Here is a 23,525-nt window from a genome sequence, read left to right on the forward strand (position 1 = left end):
GAGCACTCAAGAAGTAGGGAAAAACACTCGACTACGTCTCGTGTTTTCCCCTACACTTCTTTCGTGCTCTACCGCTTCCTGCGTGCTTTACAACAGAACAGAGCACAGTCGGGGTTTCTTTATTTGTTAAATAGAATGTTATCAGCAACACCAGAAGAATTGTTAACTTTATGTAACGACAACGACGACTGTAGAACAAACGGAGAGGCAACTGCGCAGCCAACCTTTTAAACGATCGTTTAAGTCCCATATTTCAGCACTTGCCAACCTTTGATGCTTTGCAAGGAAAGGCACTGTTTTCAACTGAACGGTCTTTGGAGATTCAACGGAGCATTTGCTTTAGCTACCAGAAGACGGTGTTTTGCCGTCGGGCTGTTGGGAATAAAATAATCTTGGTAAGTATTGTTGCACATATTTAGTACAAACCGCCAAGAGAGGATGAATGGGAAGTTAAATATATAGATTTAGCCAAGCCTAAAAGCAGAGCTCCTGATTACAATAAGTTAACCTGGCTTGAGCATGCGATCCAGTCAAAAACCTGTACCTGGACAGCGGTCAGCTTCAAAAAAACACGCGACCTCGATGAGCTCTAAACATGAGCCCCCGGTATGGTCACGTGATACTGGTCAGTGGATACCTTGTTTTTGACAGGTGTCATTTGAACATAACATGGATGCCCAATTATATCAAAGATGTACGCTGTAAATCCGCCCCCCCCCCCCCGAATTGTTGCAGAGTGACATTTCACATCGATTTAGATGAAGGGGGATACGAACAGAGGTAAGAGCGGACATACGTACGTACAGTCACGTGAGACAACCAACTGCTTTGAGATCGATGGCTAAGATATGGGGCTCTGCCAGGGGCGGGGGAGAACACTCTGCGACGCCTGGCACTTTTTGTGTATCTGAATCATCCAACAAAAAATGACGTCACATCCGGTAAAAAAGAGCGCTGAGCGGCAAAATCAAATTTGAACATGGCATAATCGTTCTCTCAGTAAGTAAAATGGTAATATTTTGCAATCGGCCGGATATTTTTAACGTTTTATTTGGCCACGATAAACAAAATTTTGTCTTCTTCCTCGTCATATCAGTTTGTTTGAAGGACAGGGTACTTATTTATTCAAAAACACGCTGTTTTGAAGGCGTGTTTTTTACGAAATGTCGCCATTTCTTCCTCGCTGAATTCCACAGGAGTCATCGTTTGTGTGGAGATAATGAATTCTAGGTAAGTTGCACTCAATTCAAATATCCTATTCTCTTAGGTAGGCATTACACTAAGAAAAATGCACAATGACAGGTTTCTAGACATGGGGGAACCTTATTAACAGAAGCGCCTTTTTTAAAATTTACTGTTGCCAAACACTCGAGAGTACTTGAGTGCTGTTAATCGTATCACTGCAAGAATAGACCCACACACATAACGCGCTTTGCATAACTTTCTTGCCGATCGACACTAACACAAACTCGTGTGTTTGCTCATGACTCAAACTGATGCCATAAAATATGTTACGATTGGTTAAGAACCTTAAACAAGATATGTTTTCCCTAAGCAATCCCTTAATTGATAAACGCTTCGTTACAGGCAGGCCGTGAACCCCTTAAAAAAAAGCAAGAGGATTAGTTTTAACGGCGATTAAGTAATTTGGACATGTCGTGGTTGTCTCTCATTTATAATCAAATTTATTTTTCCGTTTCAACAGTGTTTGACGTCAGCAGCGCTAAGTTCCAATACCCCCCCCCCCCCAACTGAGGTCAAGCACGCACCTTTAATTTCTTCAAACCCTCTCATTTGCCCTGTTTGCAGACCAAGTTCCTCATCTATTAATCACTGTCATATTGGCAACCCATTTTGAAAGGTTACTAAAAAGTTGTGCATTATATTTCAGTGTGCTTTCTCTTTGTAATCTTACATCAAGATATTTCAATCCCTAAGGAAACGAGAGAACACTAGCAATACTGACAATTTTCAGTAATTCATCACTTTCAATATGCCATCTAAACAAATTGTTTGTAAACAGTAGTGAAATTTCATGCCCCTACACCTAGCCATAAAAGGGAAGTCTGGGAACAGGCAATAGCAACAATGACACTGCCAGGCTGATGAATTTTACAAGCTAATGAACTCATGTGTAACAATGATGGGTGATGATGAAGCATGGTACAGTGAAACTGAAGAATCAGACTGTGAGTGACAGTGATAGAGTCAGTGTCATGAGAGTGATGCTAGTGTCTGTGAACTTGGACCAGATCAGCAAAGAAAAGGTTTTGTACTAGAAATTGACAGAGAGCAACAAGTTTGTGCTAAAAAACTGAAGAAGCTGGCTCAGATCAGTCTTAAAGCCAGCATCTACTTACAGTACTTGTCAAGAGTTCCTGATTTGTGTATGTGGGAAGGCTCTCTGTAATGAACTATATGGGGTGGCTCAGCTCACGATGAGTACCTATTTCAGGCTTCAGGTATAAAATTAATGATAGGGATTTCACAAGCTGAGGTGTATGAAAGGGTAGGAAAATCTGTCATTTAGGGATTCCATTCTTCTGGTTCTAAAATGTTGTTGAAAAGCTCTCATTTACTCTCCTCAGCCAGAATGAAGAGATTCTATAATATTATTTATTAACTTTTTTCCAAGGGAATAGAAAAGGGATGCAGTATTCTTAAATAGGTTTGTTAAAGGGGTACATTAACCCTTTTGCAATGTAAGGTCGACAAAAGAGGTGCCATTTCTATCAAAATGGTACAAATGTATACAAAAGGAATAGAATACCCCTCCCCCCCCCCTCCCAGCTTGTGAAACAAAGATGTTCAAATTATTGTTTTGTGAAAAAAGGCAATTATTAAAAAACAAAACAGTGCCAAGAGATTAAGTGATTGTCAATGCAAGTTTCCATTTGTATTTTGAATTAAAATGGGTATAACATGATCCTCAAGTATACTATGCAGCTTCACAGAGAGGCCCAAACTGATGATGAAAACATATGTTTTAACACTTAAAATTCTATTTTTGCTTCTTCCCTTGTACCTTGTGATCTTTGTAGGGAAATTCTGAAAAGGTCCCCACCCCCCCCCCCCAAAAAAAAAAATTCAAATTTTATATACAAATCACTTTTTTATCTTGAAAATGGTCTGAGACAACAAAACATTTTTATGGCTAGCTAGACTACTTATTAGGAAAATAAAAATGTTCAAGGAAAAAATGAACAGGAAGAAACAACAACAAATTAACTTTTTTTTTCAGAAGAGCTACTACTTGTATATTTTTTTAACTTACATGTAGGTCAACATAATTTGTTTTCACAATTTACCACAAAAGAAAACACCACAGAAAGGAGAACTATAGTTGTGGCATCTGAGCTACATTTTTAAATGGAAACATTTCCCATAAAAAATTTCCAAATTATATTCTTACCAGTACAACAAAATACCGACTATATTTTGCAGAGAAGTATACTTAATTAATAAAATTGATGTAGTGAAATTTTCTATTTAATTTTTGTTCACCTTATCTTACAGAGTGCAACCTTTGGTTTAACTGGTTCACTTTACCGTTAAGCAATAATTAAATAAATCACACCAGAGTGGCTTTGTATCTTTATTATAATTCTCATTATCAGTAGAGAAATCACACTTGTACACTGGTCCACTGATCAATACTCTTACGTGTATGTTAAACATGGGAAAGCAGGTTGTATCATCTAATCATAACATTGTATGCCTGTGTGGGGTGTATATGCCAGGAGGTAACCACCTAAGAAAAGACAAACATAAATTATGTCATTGTTTCAATGACTCACCCTAAGTGGGCATTATGCTCATTACCACCTTAATAAACAAGATATATTAAAGTATAATTTTTAACCTTGCTTTAAACTTTTCAAACCTACAGTTTGTTTTCACTTTCAGAGAGGTTCTTAAATTCACAAGCACACCACCCACCCCCCTCAGCCCCAATTCCTACTCTCCCATAGCCAGGATCCCATTTCAACTCTCCAATAAATCAGTAATTTTTTTTCTAATTTCGGTCTGACTTAGATTCATCTCCACTCAGCCATGAAAGCAATGGTGGTAGATTTCTGTATATTTGTTGGTCTAGTTCACAGCTATTGTTCTCAGATTCCCACCTCCCTTTTGACAGAATTGAATTCCATTAAAAAATAAACTACAGTAGTTTAATCAAATTAATGCAGAGGCAAACATTGAACCAAACTGCTAATTTATTATGAAGTGACACAGCTAAAGGAGAGTTGCCAAGAAATCAACTTTTTTGTGAATTCTAAGATCAATATGAGTCTTCTAAATTTAAGATTATTATACCTAACAAAAGGCATACAGTAGGGCACTGCACTGTGTGCTCTCTCTACACACTCTTCCAGGCAGGATAGTAATACATATACATGTAGTTTTTTTTGTTTGGAATATACTGTTACTGCATGGTCATACAAGAGGTACTAGTTGCTGTTGAGTAGTCTTAAAATAAGTGAACTAAGTGTGACAAAATATCATGTATATTAAATCTGCACCAGTTCAGTACAATTTAATACCAAATTTTAATCAGCCGCAAAAAAAAATTGTTAGCACCAGATATTACATGTACTTTGTGAAGGCTCTCTGGAGGGGTTATACTTTAATTTATAAAGTACCTGGCAGCAAGTACTATTTTGATTTACTAAAGCAAGACTGTAGTAACTGCTAAGAAAATGTGTTTTGTACATCCCAGAAAAATTGAGTGGGGGTCAGTGCAGCCCTCTTCACAAAAGTTAAACTCTTAACCTATTTATGACCATAATCTGTGATTTTCCCTACCCCATTTGTGACTGTTGCGACTGCTACAGTTGCCCTAAACATAAGTTTTGAAGGACTTTTGTTGATGGTCTTATCAATAATGATGAAAATTGAGGTAGCTTATTCTAAAAAACATAACAAATTTAAGACTAGAGGGCAAAAGCCTTACCCTAGAGTATTTATGACCAAAACGGCTGAATAACCATACCCTTTGGGGCTGCACAGCTGTATATAGCACATGGAGGAGAGTTCCCCCCCCCCCCCTACCGCTGGAGCAGGAATCAAAATATTATTGCCTTGATGACATAATAAAGATAAAATCTCAAAATAATCAAGAGTTACATATATGCATGGGACTTCAGTAACAAAATGATGCCTGTTGCTTGCTGTAAATTGTATATAAATTACTCCTACAATGTGCCAGAATTCTGTTAATCTGGTCACCAACAGGTCTCAAAAATCTGACTGTATAATTAATAAATAAGAAAATGACCGACTGAGATTTTGTTTGAGCCAGAATAGAGTGGCCATAATAACTAGGTGGCTGTGTTAACAGGGGTGGCTCTATGGTGAGGTACATTCCACAGTAGTGATAAAGATGACACTCTCAAACACCAGTACCCATAAAGAGTTTGGACAGTATATTTTGCATAATCAGTTGGAAGAGGAAGAGGGAAAATGGAAATAAAATAGAATGGCTCTTGTGTACCAAAGACAACCCTTTCCCCGAGTTACCCTGGCGGAGCTAACTTTTCACTTATTTCTTTGCAAAATTCAACCAACCGTTTACACAAGGATGACAAACCAGACTTGGGGGTGAGACAATTCAGGTGGGCAAGTTGACTCGCCTTGGCAGCTAAAGTAACCAACAACTTTTCTTTGAGTATACATAAACACTTTGGCTCGCCTAACTGGAACAACTCTCAGCATGGCGAGTGTCACGTAATGCCTAGATTTAAGATTTAAAGCAGCAATTTGTATCAAAGAAGAGAAAATTAACTCAGCAAAACCCACTCTGATCAAATGAGTGAGGGAAACTTAAACAAAGAGGGATAGTTGCACATTTGATTATTCAATAGGAGTTACGAACAATCATGCAGGGTCAACTTTTACTCGGCCTACATGGGCTACATTTTCTCATACAAACACTTGATAAAGTTGCCTCAGGGGGAGGGTTATCCCGGGTACCCGAGACCATACAAATGGAACCTGCCTTACCTCAAAGAACACCCCCACGATTTTCAAAGGGGAAGGTCCATGAACAGGACCTTAACTTAGGGCAGCTTCAATGGCAGATTCCCTCTGATGGCTTGGATTTGAATAATTGATTTAATTACTTTTAACGAGGACTAGAACTCAAAAATCTTGCTCGAATTTCGATCCAGCGAGGCATAAGTTTCCATGCCGTGAATCAAGTTTTTACTGGGCGTTTTAAAAGCACTCACCAAAGAGAAAGAGACTGATGACCCCAAACTACCGATACATATGTACTGTATCTTACTGAAAACAACAATCTTCAACGAGAGATGTAGGAATGTGGGATACTGACCTTCAGCATGCGATCCAGCTTGTCTCTTCTACCAATACGCGTGAGCCAAGAGTAACAAAAGTTCCGGTGACAGCGACTTTCGGAGCTAAACGGCTTCTGTTAATTATGTTCCCGTAGTACACAGTGCAAACTATGGCCAGCAATACTTCATCCAGGTTGTTGTTAACATTATAGGCTATTGCACTTATTGTTATCACTAAATCACGAACAACAAGAACCAAAAGTCGGAACAACACCAGTTTTACAAATGTGTAAAATTCGCCCGACGATGACGGAAGGCTCTCCGTTATTTTGCTTCGAAACAATAATAAACTTTTCTCTTTTCCCGAAATTTTTGCTTCAAAAGTCGAAGTAATGTGTCTGCAACATCCTTCCATACTCAATATAAAATGAAACGAAACTGATGGTTTACAAATAGAGGGAAACCACGAGTAATCGAAACGCCATTTTCTCGCTTTGTGAAACAAGCCGCGAAGCGCAGTTTAAACCGGATGTGACGTCATTTTTTGTTGGATGATGCCTATACGAAAATTTCAGGAGTCTTGTGCCCCGCCCCTGGGCTCTGCTAATAATAATCCCCCGCATAAACCGTATTCTTAAGGTAAGTCCTCTAGTCTCAAGCAGACGTGGAACAGGTTCCCTTTGTTCCTCACATGATTCCTCGCGCTTTGAGTGGATGTTTTCGTGGAGGATAAAATGTGGGCACAATCGCTTGGGCTGTGCACGTGAACAAACGCCGCGTCACATGATAGCCTATTTCTTTGGTCTTCAAACCTGAGATGAAAAATCCTTCTGATAATTATGGTTTGCCATTCGTTTCAAAATTACGACAGGGTATACGCGGGTTTTTCTGCCGCGTCTACTTGTTTACATACGTTACGTATGGGCTTTAAGCTCATACATACGACCGTTTAGATCGCTTACATACGCATTTTTAAAGGGCCATATATTTGCGTAAATTCAAGCGCGGGGATATGCGAAATAAATGACCAAATATACGCGTCCTACGAGGACCCATATATACGCGTGCCAAAATGGGCGTATATGCGGGTCTCGTAAATGACGTTTTATATGCCAGCACGAAATGTGCCTTTTTAAGAGAATGGCTGTTCCTGTATGATAGCAATGAAAATTACTTTAACTAAAATCGTCAATATGGCGGCAGTGGTGAAATGGCTTGTCTTGCTCTATCTGCTATTTAATGTTTGTTACTGCAGCTCTCCAGTGAATGAACTTCTAGAAACAGTTATGCGTCTTTTGCATGACTGTTCAAGATTTTATCCTCACGCTAATCGTAACATGGCCTTGATAGTTCGTCGTGAAGTTGCTGTGGATTCTGTTCACCGTTTAGGACAGAGGTGCCCAAGCGAATGCCGAGAGAATTCTGCCTCTCGAATTGCTGGTGAGACAAATTCAATACTTACTACATAGATGGGAAATGTTTGCAGTTCAGTTTTGAACTTGAGTAATCTCAAACTACACAAAGCACAAGCGGTGGAAAACAGTTTTATAGAGAAAAATTTATATTTGGGTTAACTTTTAATTCTGGGTTAGCGTTAACCGGCTTTCGAACAACCCGGCCCTGGTGATTCGAGAAATAAGACTGACGTGGTTTTTCCAATTCTGGTATCAGTATCATGCTGGGTAATTTGCGAAGTAGAAACATCTATGTTCAGCGTCAGCGTGTAAGGGAAAGTTTTTTTCGAACTGACCCAGCAGGGTCTGATTTGAGGTGGTTCAATACCATCACAAGCGTCAGGGGACCTAATTCTCTCTGGCACATTGATGGACTACACTGCCTTATCAGTTGGAGGTTTGTAATACATGGTGGTTTTGACAGGGCTTTAGACTTTAAGTTGTGCAACAAAAAATTCTGCTGCGATTGGGCTCGCTCTGTTCTTAGCTGCTGTGCAAAGTTATGGATTGCCCTCTAGAGTGTGTTCAAACGAAGGGGATGAAAATTTAGAGGTAGGAAGAGCTATGCTATGGCACAGAGGATTTAATAGGGGAAGCAAAATTGCTGGGTCTTCTGTACACAACCAGTGAATTGAACGTCTCTAGAGAGAAGTCTTTATTGAAGTCGGTCAGTTCTACTACACTCTGTTCTACCAGATGGAAGAAAATGGCATCCTGGAATCGAGCAGCATAATCGATCTGTTCTGTTTGTATTACATATTTCTTTCCAGAATTAACAACCAGTTAAACCTCCTATTGAGGCATGGAATAACCATGCTGTACGCAAAACCATTATGGGTGAACGCAGTGATTTTACAAGATATATGTAATACTGGAAATACTAGCTGTCAGGGACACATTTGATGATAACACTCAACCAGATGAATTATCTGGTGAAGACCCAACAGGACTTACACTAAAATCACATTCTGTTTCCTAAAACTCCTCTTGAGGTCTTGATATATCATGGGCTGGACGACCCACTCTTCCATTAGAAGCTGATGCAGTTGGCAAAGCTCTAATGGGAGTACACTGAGGTGCATGAAATTGCTCTTAATGCAAACATTTCCCATCTAAGTAGTAAATATTGTATTTGTCTAACCAGCGACTCTAGAGGCCGTATCCTCTCAGCATTCGCCTTGGTACCTCTGTCCAATGAATCAACTAAAGGATTAGCCTGCGTAGCTTGGCGGTTTAGCAATTTTTTAAGCAATTTGAGCGCGAGCGTACAAAGCGGCAAAGCCGCGAAAACGAGCAGGAACCTCCCAGGCTCCTCGTGGCTACGCCGCATTTGGCGCTCGTTATCGGGGCTTCGCCGCTTTCTTAACGTTCAAATTGCCTAAAAAGCGCCAAGCTACGCAGGCAACTAAACGATGTACAGAGTAATCCTTAGCAACTTCACGATGATTAGCGTTAGGATAAAGTCTTGATCAGTCATTCAAAACACGCATAATTGTTTCTAGAAGTTCATTCACTGGAGAGCTGCAGTAACAAACATTAAATAGCAGATAGAACAAGACAAACCATTTCACCACTGCCGCCATATTGACCATTTTTAGTTAGAGTAATTTTCATTGCTATCATACATGAATAGCCATTCTCTTAAAAGGCACATTTCGTGCTGGCATATAAAATGTAATTTACGAGACCCGCATATACGCCCATTTTAGCACGCGTATATATGGGTCCTCGTAGGACGCGTATATTTGGTCACTTATTTCGCATATCCCCGCGCTTGAATTTACGCAAATGTGTGGCCCTTTAAAAATGCGTATATACGCGATCTAAACGGTCGTATATATGAGCTTAAAGCCCATGCGTAACGTATGTAAACAAGTATACGCGGCAGAAAAACCCCGTATACCCTGTCGTAATTTTGAAACGAATGGCCAACCATAGAAAATAGCAGGCCGTCTCCCTCTTCTCCAAAATATAACCTTATGGCGTTATGTTTACTCAAAATTGCGGTCATTTCGTGACAATTTCCAAGGTTTGAAGAATTCCACATTATTCCTTCTGTATACCAATGAAATTTACATGCCCTACTGCTTCATTTTACTGAACTTAGCCTTGAAAAATCTTAATGGTTAGGCGCATGCGCAAACTATCGCTCGAGCGCAACACACCTCGATCTCGTTCCAGATTCCAGAGCCAAGTGGTCATGTGGTCAGGGGGAGGGGGTGGGAGGAAAAGAATCATTTTTGCCCCATCCCTCCCCCTGCTCCTTATTCTTTTGCTTGCAGTTGAGTGCTTTTGGAAATGAATGCCTGCTATGCCACTTACGTTTGCGCCCATTTAGAAAGTTCTGGAATTTTTGGTTGAATGGAAAGCACCCACAGACTCTCCTTTGTGCAGGCAGCATGACTGATGCCAAGATGTCTACATATAAATTTAAATTTGTACAGAGAACCCTGTAATAAGAGGACCCCATATTAAGGGGACACCTTCTATTAAGTGGACAACAGCTTGAGTCCCTAAATTTTCTTCCCTATTTACTGTAAAATAAACATGCATTCAGTGGACACCTCCGTTAAGCGGACGCAGACACCAATATTAAGCCATTTTGTTGGACAAAACCTGCAATGAGTGGACACTTCAAGGGCATTTTACTTCTAAAACCTCAGCTGAGACTCCTTTAACATTGTTCAGCAATGTTGTTTTAAAGCTAAGTAAATTGTTCCAGATTGATGCATTGACTGACTGGACATTGTGCTATGAGCAGCCCTTGATCTTACACTGTGTGTTGAAAGGTTTATTAATTAACTGTTATTGCACAATTAATGGTATAGCACGCAATAAAGACACAAGACCATGTAGTGGGCGATAGTGGGCAGGGAATGTACTGGCAAGGCTTGGATAAAAGCCCACCAATCGGATAAAACCCACCGGATGGGGGGCCTCGGCACATGGCGCCATGCCGAGGGGTGCCCCATGCCTGTACTGCATGGAGGACATTGTTGCTGGAATAATTACATGGGGCCAAGTTACCCAGCCAGAGAACAAATGTCCCCTCCCTGACAGGGCTCCAGCACAGGGCTGAAGGGGTGCCGCAGGCAACAATTCCCCGCCCTTAAAATTTATTAAAAGTTATTTAGAGTTGTGTATTAATAACAAAAGTTAACAAGAATGAACTGAGGGCTTAGGAAGCCCTAACAACAGGAGAGAAAACTCCCTTAACGTTCGAAGTCCTGGTAAATGCTAACTGGGACAAGATAAGAGGGTGGGTGGGAAGGGTTACACTTGAAGCCAAGTAACAACTTGCAGGACTCAGAGAAGGGAGAAACTGATTACTTGCATGGCGTGCTATAGCGCTTACCAAATATGGAAAGGCATGTGCCGTCGAAGACCGCAGAGATGAGTGTGGGCTCATCTAAACTAAGGTTGCTTGCCAACATTAACCTTTATTTTATGCTAAAATAATGATATAAATTATTAGAACCTGTTTAGAGCAGACATCCTGTATTATTAAAGAGGACACTAATGAGTGTTCCAAGGGCGTCCGCTTAATGCAAGTTTCAGTGTGTGCAAATCCGTTGATATAGTCCTTTACATATTACATTAGTCATGTTGCCTGCACGATTAAATGAGAGTCTGTGGATGTTTTTTATTCAATCTCTGGAGGAAATTGAATATAAAGAACTTGATTGTTTTTTTCTCGCATCAGTTTGGTTTATAAACAATGCATAGGAGTCAGAACTGGGAAATATTCTCTCCATTGCCGCTTTTGCTTCACTGACCGCGAAGTTTTCGAACAAAAACTTCCCGTGACAGTCATACTAGTAAGCCACCTGACAACATAATTCGTATTCGTATTCGTATTTATTAAAATAATAAATAAGGTGCATATAAATCGCAGTGTAACCTTACCGAACCGGCCTGAACGGTGTTTCGTTGTGATTTTATTTTAATTCAGTCGCATTTAGATGGCCGTTTCAATATCAGCGACGCATAATTTGTCTACATGAGCTTAGTCATGTCTGTTTTAGAACAATGCATCTTGTAAAAGAAGGAAGAGGGTCGGCAGGTAGCACGCACACGACATCAACGGAAACAATGGCCGATCGAAACTGTAACCTTCACGTCGGGTCAGACTGACTACAAAGTGTCTTTCTTCAAATACCGTCACGGTTAGCGATTCTATGGATCGAAACCAAACTGAATAAAAAAGAAACGCTCGCAACTCAACCGTGAAACATGGCCTGGATCGAAACTCGTGCCAAAAATGTGCAAATGAGAACATACTGCCAACATTTTCAAGTAAATAATTAATATTAGAATAAACGTAGATTACGCGCATGCAATTCACTGAAACAAAACATAAAATAATACCTTTGACTCTAATTGCAATCCTTACTTTTTTTTTCCTTATCCGCAAATGTCGTGTAGCCCTTCTTTACGGTTAGAATTATTTTCTAGCTGGCGTAGACGTATTTCTGGCTGTCGCTTGGCTAATTTTAATTCAGTATACAGAACCTCAACCCCTGAACATCGATCGACCAAATTATATCAAATAAAACTTCAAGCTTTGAAACGAACGACCATTAATTAAATCGTCGAGGACAGAAAGACGTCAAAACCCCGGTCTCCTATCCGCTCAAAAAAGCGATAAAAGAGGCTCTGCTCGCAGGGTGAAAGCTAACATCAGCTAATATGTAACATTCTTGAAAGTAATTCTTCGCCGCCACGCGAAAATGTGTCATCGTCGACGCTTTCTTGTATAGGCACAAACAATATAATAGTTTTAATTGTAGCACGAGTAATGCTCGATAAACTTACCTTTACTTCCACAGAATCGCCGAACGACCCAAACCTGGAGCTATGTAACCGGTGTTGCCGGCGGAATGTAGTACACAAATCTCGCTGAACTGCAGAGTAGTCTCGTGTGATTGGTCTCTTAATAAAGCAATTGTTTTGTGCTGCTTTAAATGGCTCTCATTGGGTGAGGAAATCTCCCGCTAACTATAAACGTTGTCTTACAATATACTACGTTTCTAAGAACGAAGCATATAGCAACAAAAGAAACCATTCAAATTCAATGCATGAGATGTAACTGATTGGCCGGTTGTTGTATAATCTAGCCTGTTGTATTTCATCGTCATAGAAAGCTGCGACAAACACCTCAACCCCCTCCCCACCCTCCCCCCCCCAAAAAAAAACGTTTAAATAGGCCCAATGGACAACAGAAACCAAGCAAGGTGAGCACATTTCTTTTTAAATTCAAAAGAAGGTAACCAACACTTTAGGTAGTCACGTGCCACTCGATAGGCTGTTAACCAATTTTGAAGAATTTATCTATTATGTGTATTTCTTAGTTTTTAACGTTATGAGTTTATTTTGTTCCGAGATATTAGCATGTTTTTGCTATCAAGAAATTCGAAGTAAAATAAAGTTTCTGATTGATTAATTCATTGATTGATTGATTCATTGTACAAGTCATTAATATTCGATCAATTTCTCGAATCGTGAGTTTGGGACGTCTGTGCTGTGATCGCTGATGGAGAACCAAGTTCGATATTTGACTAAAATTGCTATGCTAGCTATTTCGTAGCCTCTTTCAGGCGGTCAGTTAGATAACGAATGATGAAGACCCAGAGTTCATTCAGCTGGTTTTAGTAGGCCGCCATCTTTAACGTGTTTCGTTTGATTAAGGAGATCGTAACTACCACGCGGGGTAGTGTTAGTCATGATCAGAAAAACATTGCTGATTCGCGCCATGTACCACCTGATGTGAACAGTGTTCGCGGGAAACACAGCTCAAGATAGAAAGCCTGTTCAGACCAGGGGAGCAGTTGTGGAGCAGCGGAAAAAAACTGGGAGAGAACGCTTTTTCCTTCTCACACTAAGCCACTTCCCTATTTTATCTCTTACCGCTTTCCTGACTGCTACTAAGTAAACGAACTCGTGGAGGCTTTATTACAATAACCTATCCAAATCTGTATTAACCTAGTTGTGCCTCCTCCCCCCCCCCCCCCCCGCCCCGTATGTCACGCAGAGTAGCATTGTGTAACAGAGAAGACCAGGTATGGACTAAAGCAACACATAATTTACATAATGAACATTTCCATTGGATATGGAAGCACAGGACAAAAAGCAAGAGAGGGGGTAGAGGGGTGTCTCCTTGGGGGTTCCAATGCAGATAGGAAAAACAGACACAAAAACCAATAAAAATTATTTTACTGTCTCTGTAAAATACCAACTACTGTAGGTAAAAGCACTGAAGGCAATGCAGCAAACGCCTTGCACTAAAACTCGCCCTGAGTAATGGCTTTGTTGGTGAATATTTGGCCATTATTTTCTTTTTTCCAACAATGGCCGTTATTACGTCTTGTCTGAGTGTTGAGTGAGACTCGTATGAATACAGACAGGTGGATTTAACGTCCTCTAGAATTCATCATGGACTGGTGTAGTCTTCTTTTTCTTGCTCTTCTGCGTGAAAGGAGAAGGGAAAAACAAGTTACTTCACACGTTCAAACTAAACAAGTACATTACTTGCAGAAACTTTCGGACGTTTATATCGCACGTTTAATTTCGGACACCTTTTTTTCTCATTTCGGACAAATTCCGGACAAACCGTTCGCAAATTTTGCTGCAAATTTACGTCTACAAAACAGGAATTAGACTGAAACAACACCGATGAAAATGAGAGTCTTACTGCACCCTTAAGGTTTTACAGATATAGCGACGAGAAAATAACAAATTCTATCAAGCCTTATTACGTATCTGAAGGCGTTCCTGAACTAGAGTTCCATCCATAAAGGAAAGTAAGAACTTTGGCGCTATTTAAAGTTTTATACTGTGCTGTAAATATTTCGAACGCTTGAAAATTTCGGACGTTTTATTTTTGGACACATTTTTGTTCGAAATCTTTTGCAAGTAATGTAGTATTCCAGGCCCTCGCTTCCCACAATGATCCAAGAGCCTAGAACAGACTAGGAGCACTTTGCCGTTGTACGGAAAAACCAGTTTTTCTGGTGGGAAATCAAATGGAATGGGCCTTTCCGTTAGTACACGCTATACGCAAAAAAAGAAAACACATTTCAAGGCAGACATATCCAGTATTTCATTGGCTAATAATAGGTAAATGGGCGTTACTCAACTTGCGTTGATTTGGGTTGGGTGGCCAAACGGTGAAAAACTTACGTCGACTTGCGTGCAAATTTGATCGCCACCAAAGTAAGCGCAAGTCATCGCAGGTCAACGCAAGTGCACGCAAGGCCTGGCCAAACGTGGTCGCAAGTAGACCCAAGTTTACAACTTGCGTCTACTTGCGAGTCCGTTTGTCCAGGGCTTTAAGATCCGACGACGACTTACGCGTTACCATATACTGAGCGCACTAGCTGTCACGTGGTCACGCAATACCGTCAACTCGTCGCGGGCTGTTCGTCGACAGGAAGAGAAGGTGAGTTTTAAAACATTCGTTGACCTTATTTTTTATGGACATAACTTAAGAAATCGAGGACCACTCCTATTGAAGATCGTTACTTTTGGGTTTTCTTACCAATCCACCAGGAGCATACAATCTAGTTGGGTAAAATGAGAGTGAATAAAGGAATGAAAAAAATGAATAGTGTATTTTTGCCTCCTGTTGTCATCTCGTACGTGAACATACAAGGAAAATCACTACCCACATGTTCAGCAAAGCACAGGCGCTAGACTTGTACTTAGGCCTTCCATGTTGCCGTGCGTCTGTTCAGTAATAGATCATAGATGCCGTAAAAAGGTTTTAAAAACAAAAAACGTGGCACACGAGCCGATGTTCGTGGGTTTTCCCTGTAAGTTCCCATAAGAGATGACAACAGGAGACAAAGGTAAACTGTTAATTCTTTGCATTTTGTTTATTTACTCTCATCCTACTCAACTAGACTGCATGCTCCCTGTAAACAACCGCGAAACTCTGACGCTACTTTGAGGGCCGCCGCTTTCACGGAGTCGTTACGCCGTATAGAACTTCACACCAAGACCCAACAGTCAGAAAGGGGCAAGAGAAGAAAGTACCTGTAAATACAAAATTAACTAAAGAATCCTTTGGAACTTAACTGAAGCGCTCCACCACCACCCCCTGCCTCGTCGATTTTTTTCGCTCTCGTTCCAATTTGCGCGCGGCCAGAATGTGGAAAAAGCTCTTCGTGTGGGAACACTTGCTACGCAGGCTAGCAATGAAAGCACGTCTCACCTTTTTCGATTTCGTCTTCGCCTTCTTCCTTTCCTGTCTGTCCTCCTCCTCTAAGTCAGCTTTGTATTCTTCCAGTGATTGCAGAGCAATATCCCGGATTTTATGCGGGTTCTGAGTTTCAATACTCAAGTGACCATTTACCGGCTATGACAAAAAAGCCAAAAACCACATTACGGTTATCTTTGTCAAGTCATAGGTAATTGGAGGAGTCCATGAACGGATTATCAGCGCCAGCGTTTAACTACAGTTTTAGCGTTATTGCTGCGACAAAGCGCTCACGCGCGAAACTTTGGCTTTCCCAATTCACTAGGACAGTAGTAAATATTCAACAATTGGATTATGAGCTCGAGATTTCTATCGCGTGATAGTACATAGTGCGGGACAAGGGCGCAGCCCGAGTCCACTATCACGCACAGAAATCGAGAGCGAATAATCTAATTGTTTTAGTATAAATCTATTAGTTGCTCAAAACTTTATCTAAACAGTTAACCCTCTTCACAGACACTTCGAAAACGCAAAGAAGCGGCCGTCATTTTGTTAACAAGCACACACTAACTACAACAGAATAGATTGTGAGTAGCGTAGCCAATCAGAGAACGGCACCACATTCTCATAACTGAAATGACAAGAAATTTACCATAAGTAGTTAGGAGAATTGATAGCCACTGTAGCACTCACCTGAGTCATTCCATCTCCTGGTGCACCTAGGTATAACTTCACAGTGGGATAAGCTCGCACATCAGCCTCAGAACACAGATGATACTCCTGTTCACAGTCAACCTTACCAGCCTTGACACGTCCATCTAACAGCTACAACAAATGGAAACATCAACTCAACAAGTAAGAATTAAACAGTTAAGAATTAAACAGTTAAGAATTGAACTCAACAGTTAGGAATTAAAGTGACTGTCTCTTTCGATCTGCGGAAAATATTGATTGCAGTTCAACATTGTCCAGACTGATAGGCCATACATATAATATCTCGATTTCGTTTCATGCTGGTCACGTTCGATCACCGGAGCTAGCCTCCTACGCAGATACTCTTTGTACACTGTATTCGTCACGCGAGCGTAGATTGGGTGATGAGCCAGAGCCAGAGTTTATTTCGCTGCTTCCCGCGTTAACTGGTTTCGTTCACAACAACAACATTTGTTGGTTCATCACACAACGCTTCTTCACTGTAACCATTGTGACAAATCAAGCAACGGATTCTATCATCCACTCTGACTGTTGGCAAGTGTGCAGTCTTTCTTAGAAGTCGCCTTCGTAGCGCAGCCGGTGTTTTACGCAGGAAAAATTCTCATGGAATTTACCACGAAACCAAGTCGTTTCCTTACTAACCTTGGCTGCTCTTTCAAAGTCTGGGGCAAACTGTATGCAGTGCCCGCACCAAGGAGCATAAAAATCGATGATCCAAGCATCCTCGCTGTCAAGAACGTTATCAAGGAATGCCTGGTAATTGAGTTGCGTTACCAATGAGGGAAGGTGCTGGAAGGCCCAGCTATAGAGAGAATCCACGTCACGCCATCCACGGTGGCTCCTGAATGAGATAAAAAGCACCACGAAAATAGCGCAACTTAATGGAACGAGATGAAATTACGTCTAAAAACGGCACAGAAGTTGGTGCTCATTCTGTTTTGGATGCCGCTCAAGCGAAGGCTCAACCTTGTGTCCCAGGGTCCCTCGCTCTTGGGGGTGGAGAGAAGAGAGACCCTAGGAACGAAGTTGGGGACGGCTCTGAATGAAGACAGGGCTATGTCGTAATATCTTACAGTAATTTCTGTGCAGCAAAAAATTGCCTCGAAATTAAATGAAACCATAAAATAATAGTTTATTAAGGTAGAAAAACACCAAAGAAGAACTTATACACCGAAATTGAACAAGGATGGTTTAAGATTGAGGAAGATTAAGACGGATTAGAACGATAAACTGATAAAAAATGAAGCCACATTTTCCAAGATACGCCATGCGTGACGTAAGTTCACGTGACTTGTACTCACACGTAGTTACGTGATCCCTGGCTATGGTGGGGATACAGACGGATTGTGGGATATGAATTGACACCCTGCTCCTGGCAGAAAGACCGATACTTCTGACAGTCGACCGAGCCAACACCAGCCTCTCCCTGCATTAGCTGAGAAAACGAAGAGTGACAGAAAAAATTATAACCATGCAGTTTGACGAAATACAGATCGCAAGTTAGCGGGTATCTTTCTCTTGTTTTATTGTTAAATAAAGATGTCTACTGCAGACGATCAAAGAGAATTTGGAGACAAATCAGCTCAGTGAGAAGCCTGTGAAGAGCCTCTCTAGTCGAGAAAGCGGAGGGGACGTCCCAACCTCCACCACATCACCTCCTCCCCCCCCCCCCCCCAACACACCCCTCGGCAACTTCAGTCTCAACCAGTTCCTTCTCGGCCCTTCCAGCCGGGGTCAGACCTTTCCAGCCGGAGCCCTTTCACAGGCTACTCAGTGAAATTTACTGAGACGCAAAAGATGATGAGCGCCTGCACTCTTTTCCTTCAGCGGATCTCCTCATCCTTACCTAGTATAAAGTTTCTTTTCAGTGAAGAAGTTCTATTGGTCAGAATCAGTCAAATTGTTCTCAAAATCATGATTTAACTCATAGGCACTCACTTTTCTGGACCTAACACTTCAAAAACTATTTCTTTTTTAAAATTCTTAGCGAAGTTTATCATGTTTTCACGCGAAACTCCGCCTGGTATTTCATAGGTGTTTAATATTACAGTTGGTTACTTGATAATATATTAGGTTGGTAAACAATCCTACCTTGGCCAGTTTATTCCAGTCAGGAGCCAGTTCATTACAGGGTCCGCACCACGGAGCATAATAATCAACAAGCCATGTTTCTCCCTTAGTTCTCTCCGCAACCAAAGACTGGAATGTTTCGGGCGTCAGCTGTACAACTGCAGGTTTCAGGGTGTTCTGGAACGAGACAGAGTGTTTGTTTTATCAGACAATCAGATTGAATTTTCATTCTCAAACTCATTAATAATTCATCAAGTTTTGAAGATTTTACTTCTCCAGTTGCTCCTTAGTTTTTGTTTCGATTGAGAAGATATTTCAAACACCTCGAATTTCGTCAAAAATACTCCGCTGCGCGTCGTATTTTCAACTCTCTTCTCGGTGTTTGGATATCCCAATGAAACACAGTCTCTCGTGTTTGATATATTACCTCCAAGCCTGTCTTGCCCAGCGCTTACGCAACTTTTCACGCACTTGGGAACGGTCGCAAGTACATTGCTTGCGAAACATTTCGGACGATTTTCACTTCGGACAAAAAATTGTCCGAAAGTAAAACTGTCCGCGATTTTCACGCGTCAGAAATATTTACAGTACAGTATAAAACCTTTAATTAGCTCCAAAGCAGATAGTTTCCTTTATGGGGCGAACTCTAGATGACACACTACTTGAGATACGTAACGGCTTGATAGAATGTTTCTTATTTTCCCGTCGATGTATCTGTAAAACCTTCAGGGTGCAGTAAAACTAACATTTTCAGATGTTGTTTCAGTATAAAACGTGTTTTGTAGCCGTAAATTTACGATAGATATGTTTCAGCAAAGTGTCCGAAATTTTTGTCCGAAATTTGTTGGAAATTTTAGAAATTTGTCCGAAAATGGCCGAAAATGGCCGAACTGTTTGAAAATTAAACGTCTAAAATAAAACGTTCGGAATTTTTTGCAAGTGATGTATTCCTGAGATTTACCACTTTACTCTTATTCCCGCGTGTGACACAGCTTACTTACCTCAATAAACTCCACTAGATCAGCCGCCGTGTGATGTCCAGTGAACTGATGAGGAATGCTGTTATTGTATAGGATGGTGGTCGGATAGGAGCGAATGTTGTACTGAAAAAAAACAATTCCATTTCAATGGCAAGTTTAACGGCGAAAGGACAGAAATAATCGCATTCCCAGTATTGGACTGGTACTACAATAAGCAACGAAAGCAGTGACACTTTCACAAAATTAGGCTTTTCTATAAATTAATTAACCTCTTATTCTTCTTATTCTATTTCATTTACATCTAGCGTTAATCCTCTGAAACCCCCGGCCCGCCAATTCAATGTTGTGTAGGCGCTGTTGTCTGTGCAGTCTTAGAAATAAAAAAATCAACGTTGTTTGGGGTGGAAGTTGGGGGAGGAGAATGTTTCCAGGACGCTCAAAAATCGAATTTTAAACGTCTGAACAGCTTTGTAGCTGATTGTAGCTTGCAATGAAGGCTCACGCAGGGGAATATCATTAAAAAGATATTTATGTCATTTACATTTGAAAAGATTCCAAGCATTAGCCTCAGTCGCAAGCTACAATCGTGGACAAAAGCAACCTCGTTCCCAGGGTCTCTCATCTTACCGCCCCCGCTCGCTCCAGGGGGCGGTAAGATTAGAGACCCTGGGAACGAGGTTTGCACAAAAGTCCTTGGGACACTTGTGTAATGTAACGAATTATCTGTGTTTGCCACTGAAGTTTTAAAAAAAGCGTTGCTATCCTTTTAAAAACCCGTTGCAGTTCCCCCTTCCCAACCAATACAATGTTGAAAATTAGGTGAAATTGCAGGTACTAGTTTTCAACATTGTATGTGGGGTGAGGGGCGAGGTTGGGCAAGTGAAGTTGTATTCGCGTCTGGCGTGTGCGCAAAAGCGCCAAAAGTGCAAATTTGTCCCAAGACGTTTGTCCATGATTGTAGTTCCAGTTCAATACCGGGAATACGAATATGGTCTCACCAGGGATGACAAGCTATTTCATGATCTTACCATATTGCAAAGATTTGAGTGAATAGTGCAGTCTACAGTACCAAAACCAACTTCATTATAATCAAATGACCGAGCTGCTTTCCTGTATTCAGGTAACAGACGCATGCAAGGTGGGCACCACTAAAAAAAGGGAGAACAATATTAAAATACCGTCAAATAAAATTCTCGTAAAAATGCCCTGGGCTTATACAACCAACATTTAACGGTAAGATAACTTGCTTAAGTCTATTGGTCGAATAAAGCAACAATGGAAGTCGAACAGAGTGGACAACAATGCAAGGGAATATATGAAAGATCATGTATTTGAACTGAGGAGAAAGAATTAATTTAAAGATGTGAAGACAAAATTGATCATCGCAGTTATACACTACTTAAGGGGGTCATACTCTCAGATATAAATTATTCTCCAAAAAACCATTTTTTTCGGAACATGAAGATTCAACATCCCTGTCCATTTGTAAATCGTAGTTTGAAACGATTTTCCTCTAATTACTCCTTGATTTACGTTTAAATTAGGAAATCTGAACACTCGTAGCTATATTTCAACATAGCAACACCCATAGCAACCATTGTTTACAGTCTAAAAGTACTAACAAAATTGATTCAATTCAGTATATTTTAATGATACTTTACACAAACGCTTTAAAGATGTGTAGTTATGAGAATTTTGCATCATGGTCCTGAACATTGTTTCCTCTACCATCTTATACGCTCCTTATACTTGGTTAACATTTCAATGACTGATGTGTATTCGGGTGTTCAATGAAACATTTATGTAAAACCTTTAAATATATCCCTCCCCCTGCTTCTAACCCCCACCCCCCGCCCCCGTTCAGGGCTAATTTAGGCTCTCGGAGACCGAAGTAAAACTTTAAAGCCTTATTTCTCAAAATGACCAAATTGACGGATCACCAATATCTCGCACACGATATCTCCACTGGGTTTTAACCGAATGTTGTCAAATTTTCAACATTGGTGATGGACACAATTATCTAGGTCTTAAACTTCCAAAATTTGCAATTTATGAAATTTTTTCCCTGTTATTTAGTTAATATAGTTAATATTAGTATACTTTTTCAACATTTCACGAGAAAAACCCCCTCAAAACACTGTTTTCTGAGGTTTGCCTCCTGGACAACTTGCTTATGGATGAACCTAATTCCATGCTTCTCGAACCATTCATTATTACGTTATCGTGTTTATAATGAACACCACTTTTTAACACTTAGGAGCTAGTTATTCACTAACAATCGTGGCACGTGAGCTGGAAAAGCTCATTTTTGAAGTCAGAGTGCAAAGTCCTTTAACGTGGTACCAAAACTGTTCCACGGAGTTGTTTTGTAAAAAAAACTATTTTTTATGTATAAGACCCCCTTAAGCAGCTGTGAAATTAAAGGCTGGAAAAATTCAGGTCTGAACGGGATCTGATCCCATGACCTCTGCGATACCGGTGCAGTGCTCAACTGAGCTTGAATTTCACAGCTGCTTTAATAAGTTGGGAATATAACTGCAACGATCATTCATGTTTTGACAGAGTAAGCCAGAGTTTGAACTCTAAATCACTCCCACTATTTCCTTACTGGTGCAAAGAAATCCACAAAGAATGGAAGATCAGGTCGTGTAACTTTCGCTGGGAAGTCGTCTGGTCCTAGAGTTTGTACGCTGGAAGACGCACTTTCTTTGGCAAAAACAGCAATGTCGTGAGCGGTAAAGCGACCTGTTCAATGAAGCGGCACAGAGACGAATAAACTCGCGAAACGCTGACGATAAAATCATTGAACGTATTTAAAACTCTACCATTAGGGACCGTTCATTTTTTATAAGGTAGGGGGGGCTGGTGGGATTTGGGGGGGGGGCCATGCGAAAAAAAATGGCTTTCGAGGGGGGGCCATCCCAAAAAAATAAGGGAAAAAGGGGGGGTCACGTGAAATATTTTAGTAAAACTTTAAAATGGCATAATGTTTGAATATCAAAAAAATTGCTATAGAATAAACATAGAAGGCAGGATACAAATTTATTACAAACTTTCCTTCTGCTTTAAAAAGACGTTTAGCGACTAAAAGCATTTGTAGCTACTGAAAAGAAGTATTTAACACTGTTATTTTCGAATGCAACTTTCACTGGCACTCATCTTCATCTCCGCTGTCGTCGAGTTCTTCGTCGCCGCTTGTGCTGCTATGGGAGTCTCTTTCACCAATGCTGTAAGAAGCAGCACTGCTTTCCGTCAGAGTGTACTCTTCAGGGTACATGAAGGTGTAAACATAATCTCTGACTTCCCGCTCAAGGTTGGTGGTGATTCTGCTTCTTGCAGCATTGGTGAAATAATTCCCTTCCAAGAGCTGTGCGATGTATGGCCCATCTCTTCTAAATATCGACGTGGCAACATCCTCAACTTTAAGACACTCTACCCGGACGGCCGTTCTAGGAGGGTACACAAGGCATTGTGGAAGATCATTTCCTAGCGGGTTTCCAACACAGATTCCATAAACTCGTTGGACGTTGTTTTCAGTCCGCTTACTCTTTCTTTCATTTGACTTTCTGCGGTTTTCTTTTTTCCTTCTCCTTTTGTTGATGTGCTGTTTGAGTATGCCTTTGAGTATGCTGTTATAATTGCTCTTCTTATTTTCTAGTGCTTCCATGTCCTGCGTGACCTTCGTCAACTTAGCTTCTGTACATTTGATCTGTTTTACATTAAAACTGTGGGCAAATTCTTCGCCCTGCTTTAAAGCAAGCCCATTGGACTGAAAGAGTGTGGAATCGTGTTCCTTTACATCTTTCAATATGAC

General features: G+C 40.7%; 1 protein-coding gene across 1 annotated transcript in view; it reads right to left on the reverse strand.

Moving 5' to 3' along the window:
- Positions 1 to 13,946: 13,946 nt before the first annotated feature.
- LOC145469391 (endoplasmic reticulum disulfide reductase DNAJC10-like) overlaps positions 13,947 to 23,525 on the reverse strand; it is a 21,139-nt gene continuing 11,560 nt past the window's right edge. The window contains exons 14-22 of the mRNA XM_081453095.1: positions 22,320 to 22,456; positions 20,740 to 20,859; positions 19,733 to 19,834; positions 18,753 to 18,908; positions 17,963 to 18,096; positions 17,304 to 17,502; positions 16,641 to 16,772; positions 15,963 to 16,106; positions 13,947 to 14,215 (exon numbers count right to left, since the gene is read on the reverse strand). Of these exons, the coding sequence (XP_081309221.1) occupies positions 14,171 to 14,215; positions 15,963 to 16,106; positions 16,641 to 16,772; positions 17,304 to 17,502; positions 17,963 to 18,096; positions 18,753 to 18,908; positions 19,733 to 19,834; positions 20,740 to 20,859; positions 22,320 to 22,456 (1,169 nt within the window). The 3' untranslated portion in view covers positions 13,947 to 14,170. The remainder of the gene's footprint in view (positions 14,216 to 15,962; positions 16,107 to 16,640; positions 16,773 to 17,303; positions 17,503 to 17,962; positions 18,097 to 18,752; positions 18,909 to 19,732; positions 19,835 to 20,739; positions 20,860 to 22,319; positions 22,457 to 23,525) is intronic.

Source organism: Orbicella franksi, chromosome 15 (assembly GCF_964199315.1).
Source record: "Orbicella franksi chromosome 15, jaOrbFran1.1, whole genome shotgun sequence".
NCBI classification, from domain to species: Eukaryota; Metazoa; Cnidaria; class Anthozoa; order Scleractinia; family Merulinidae; genus Orbicella; species Orbicella franksi.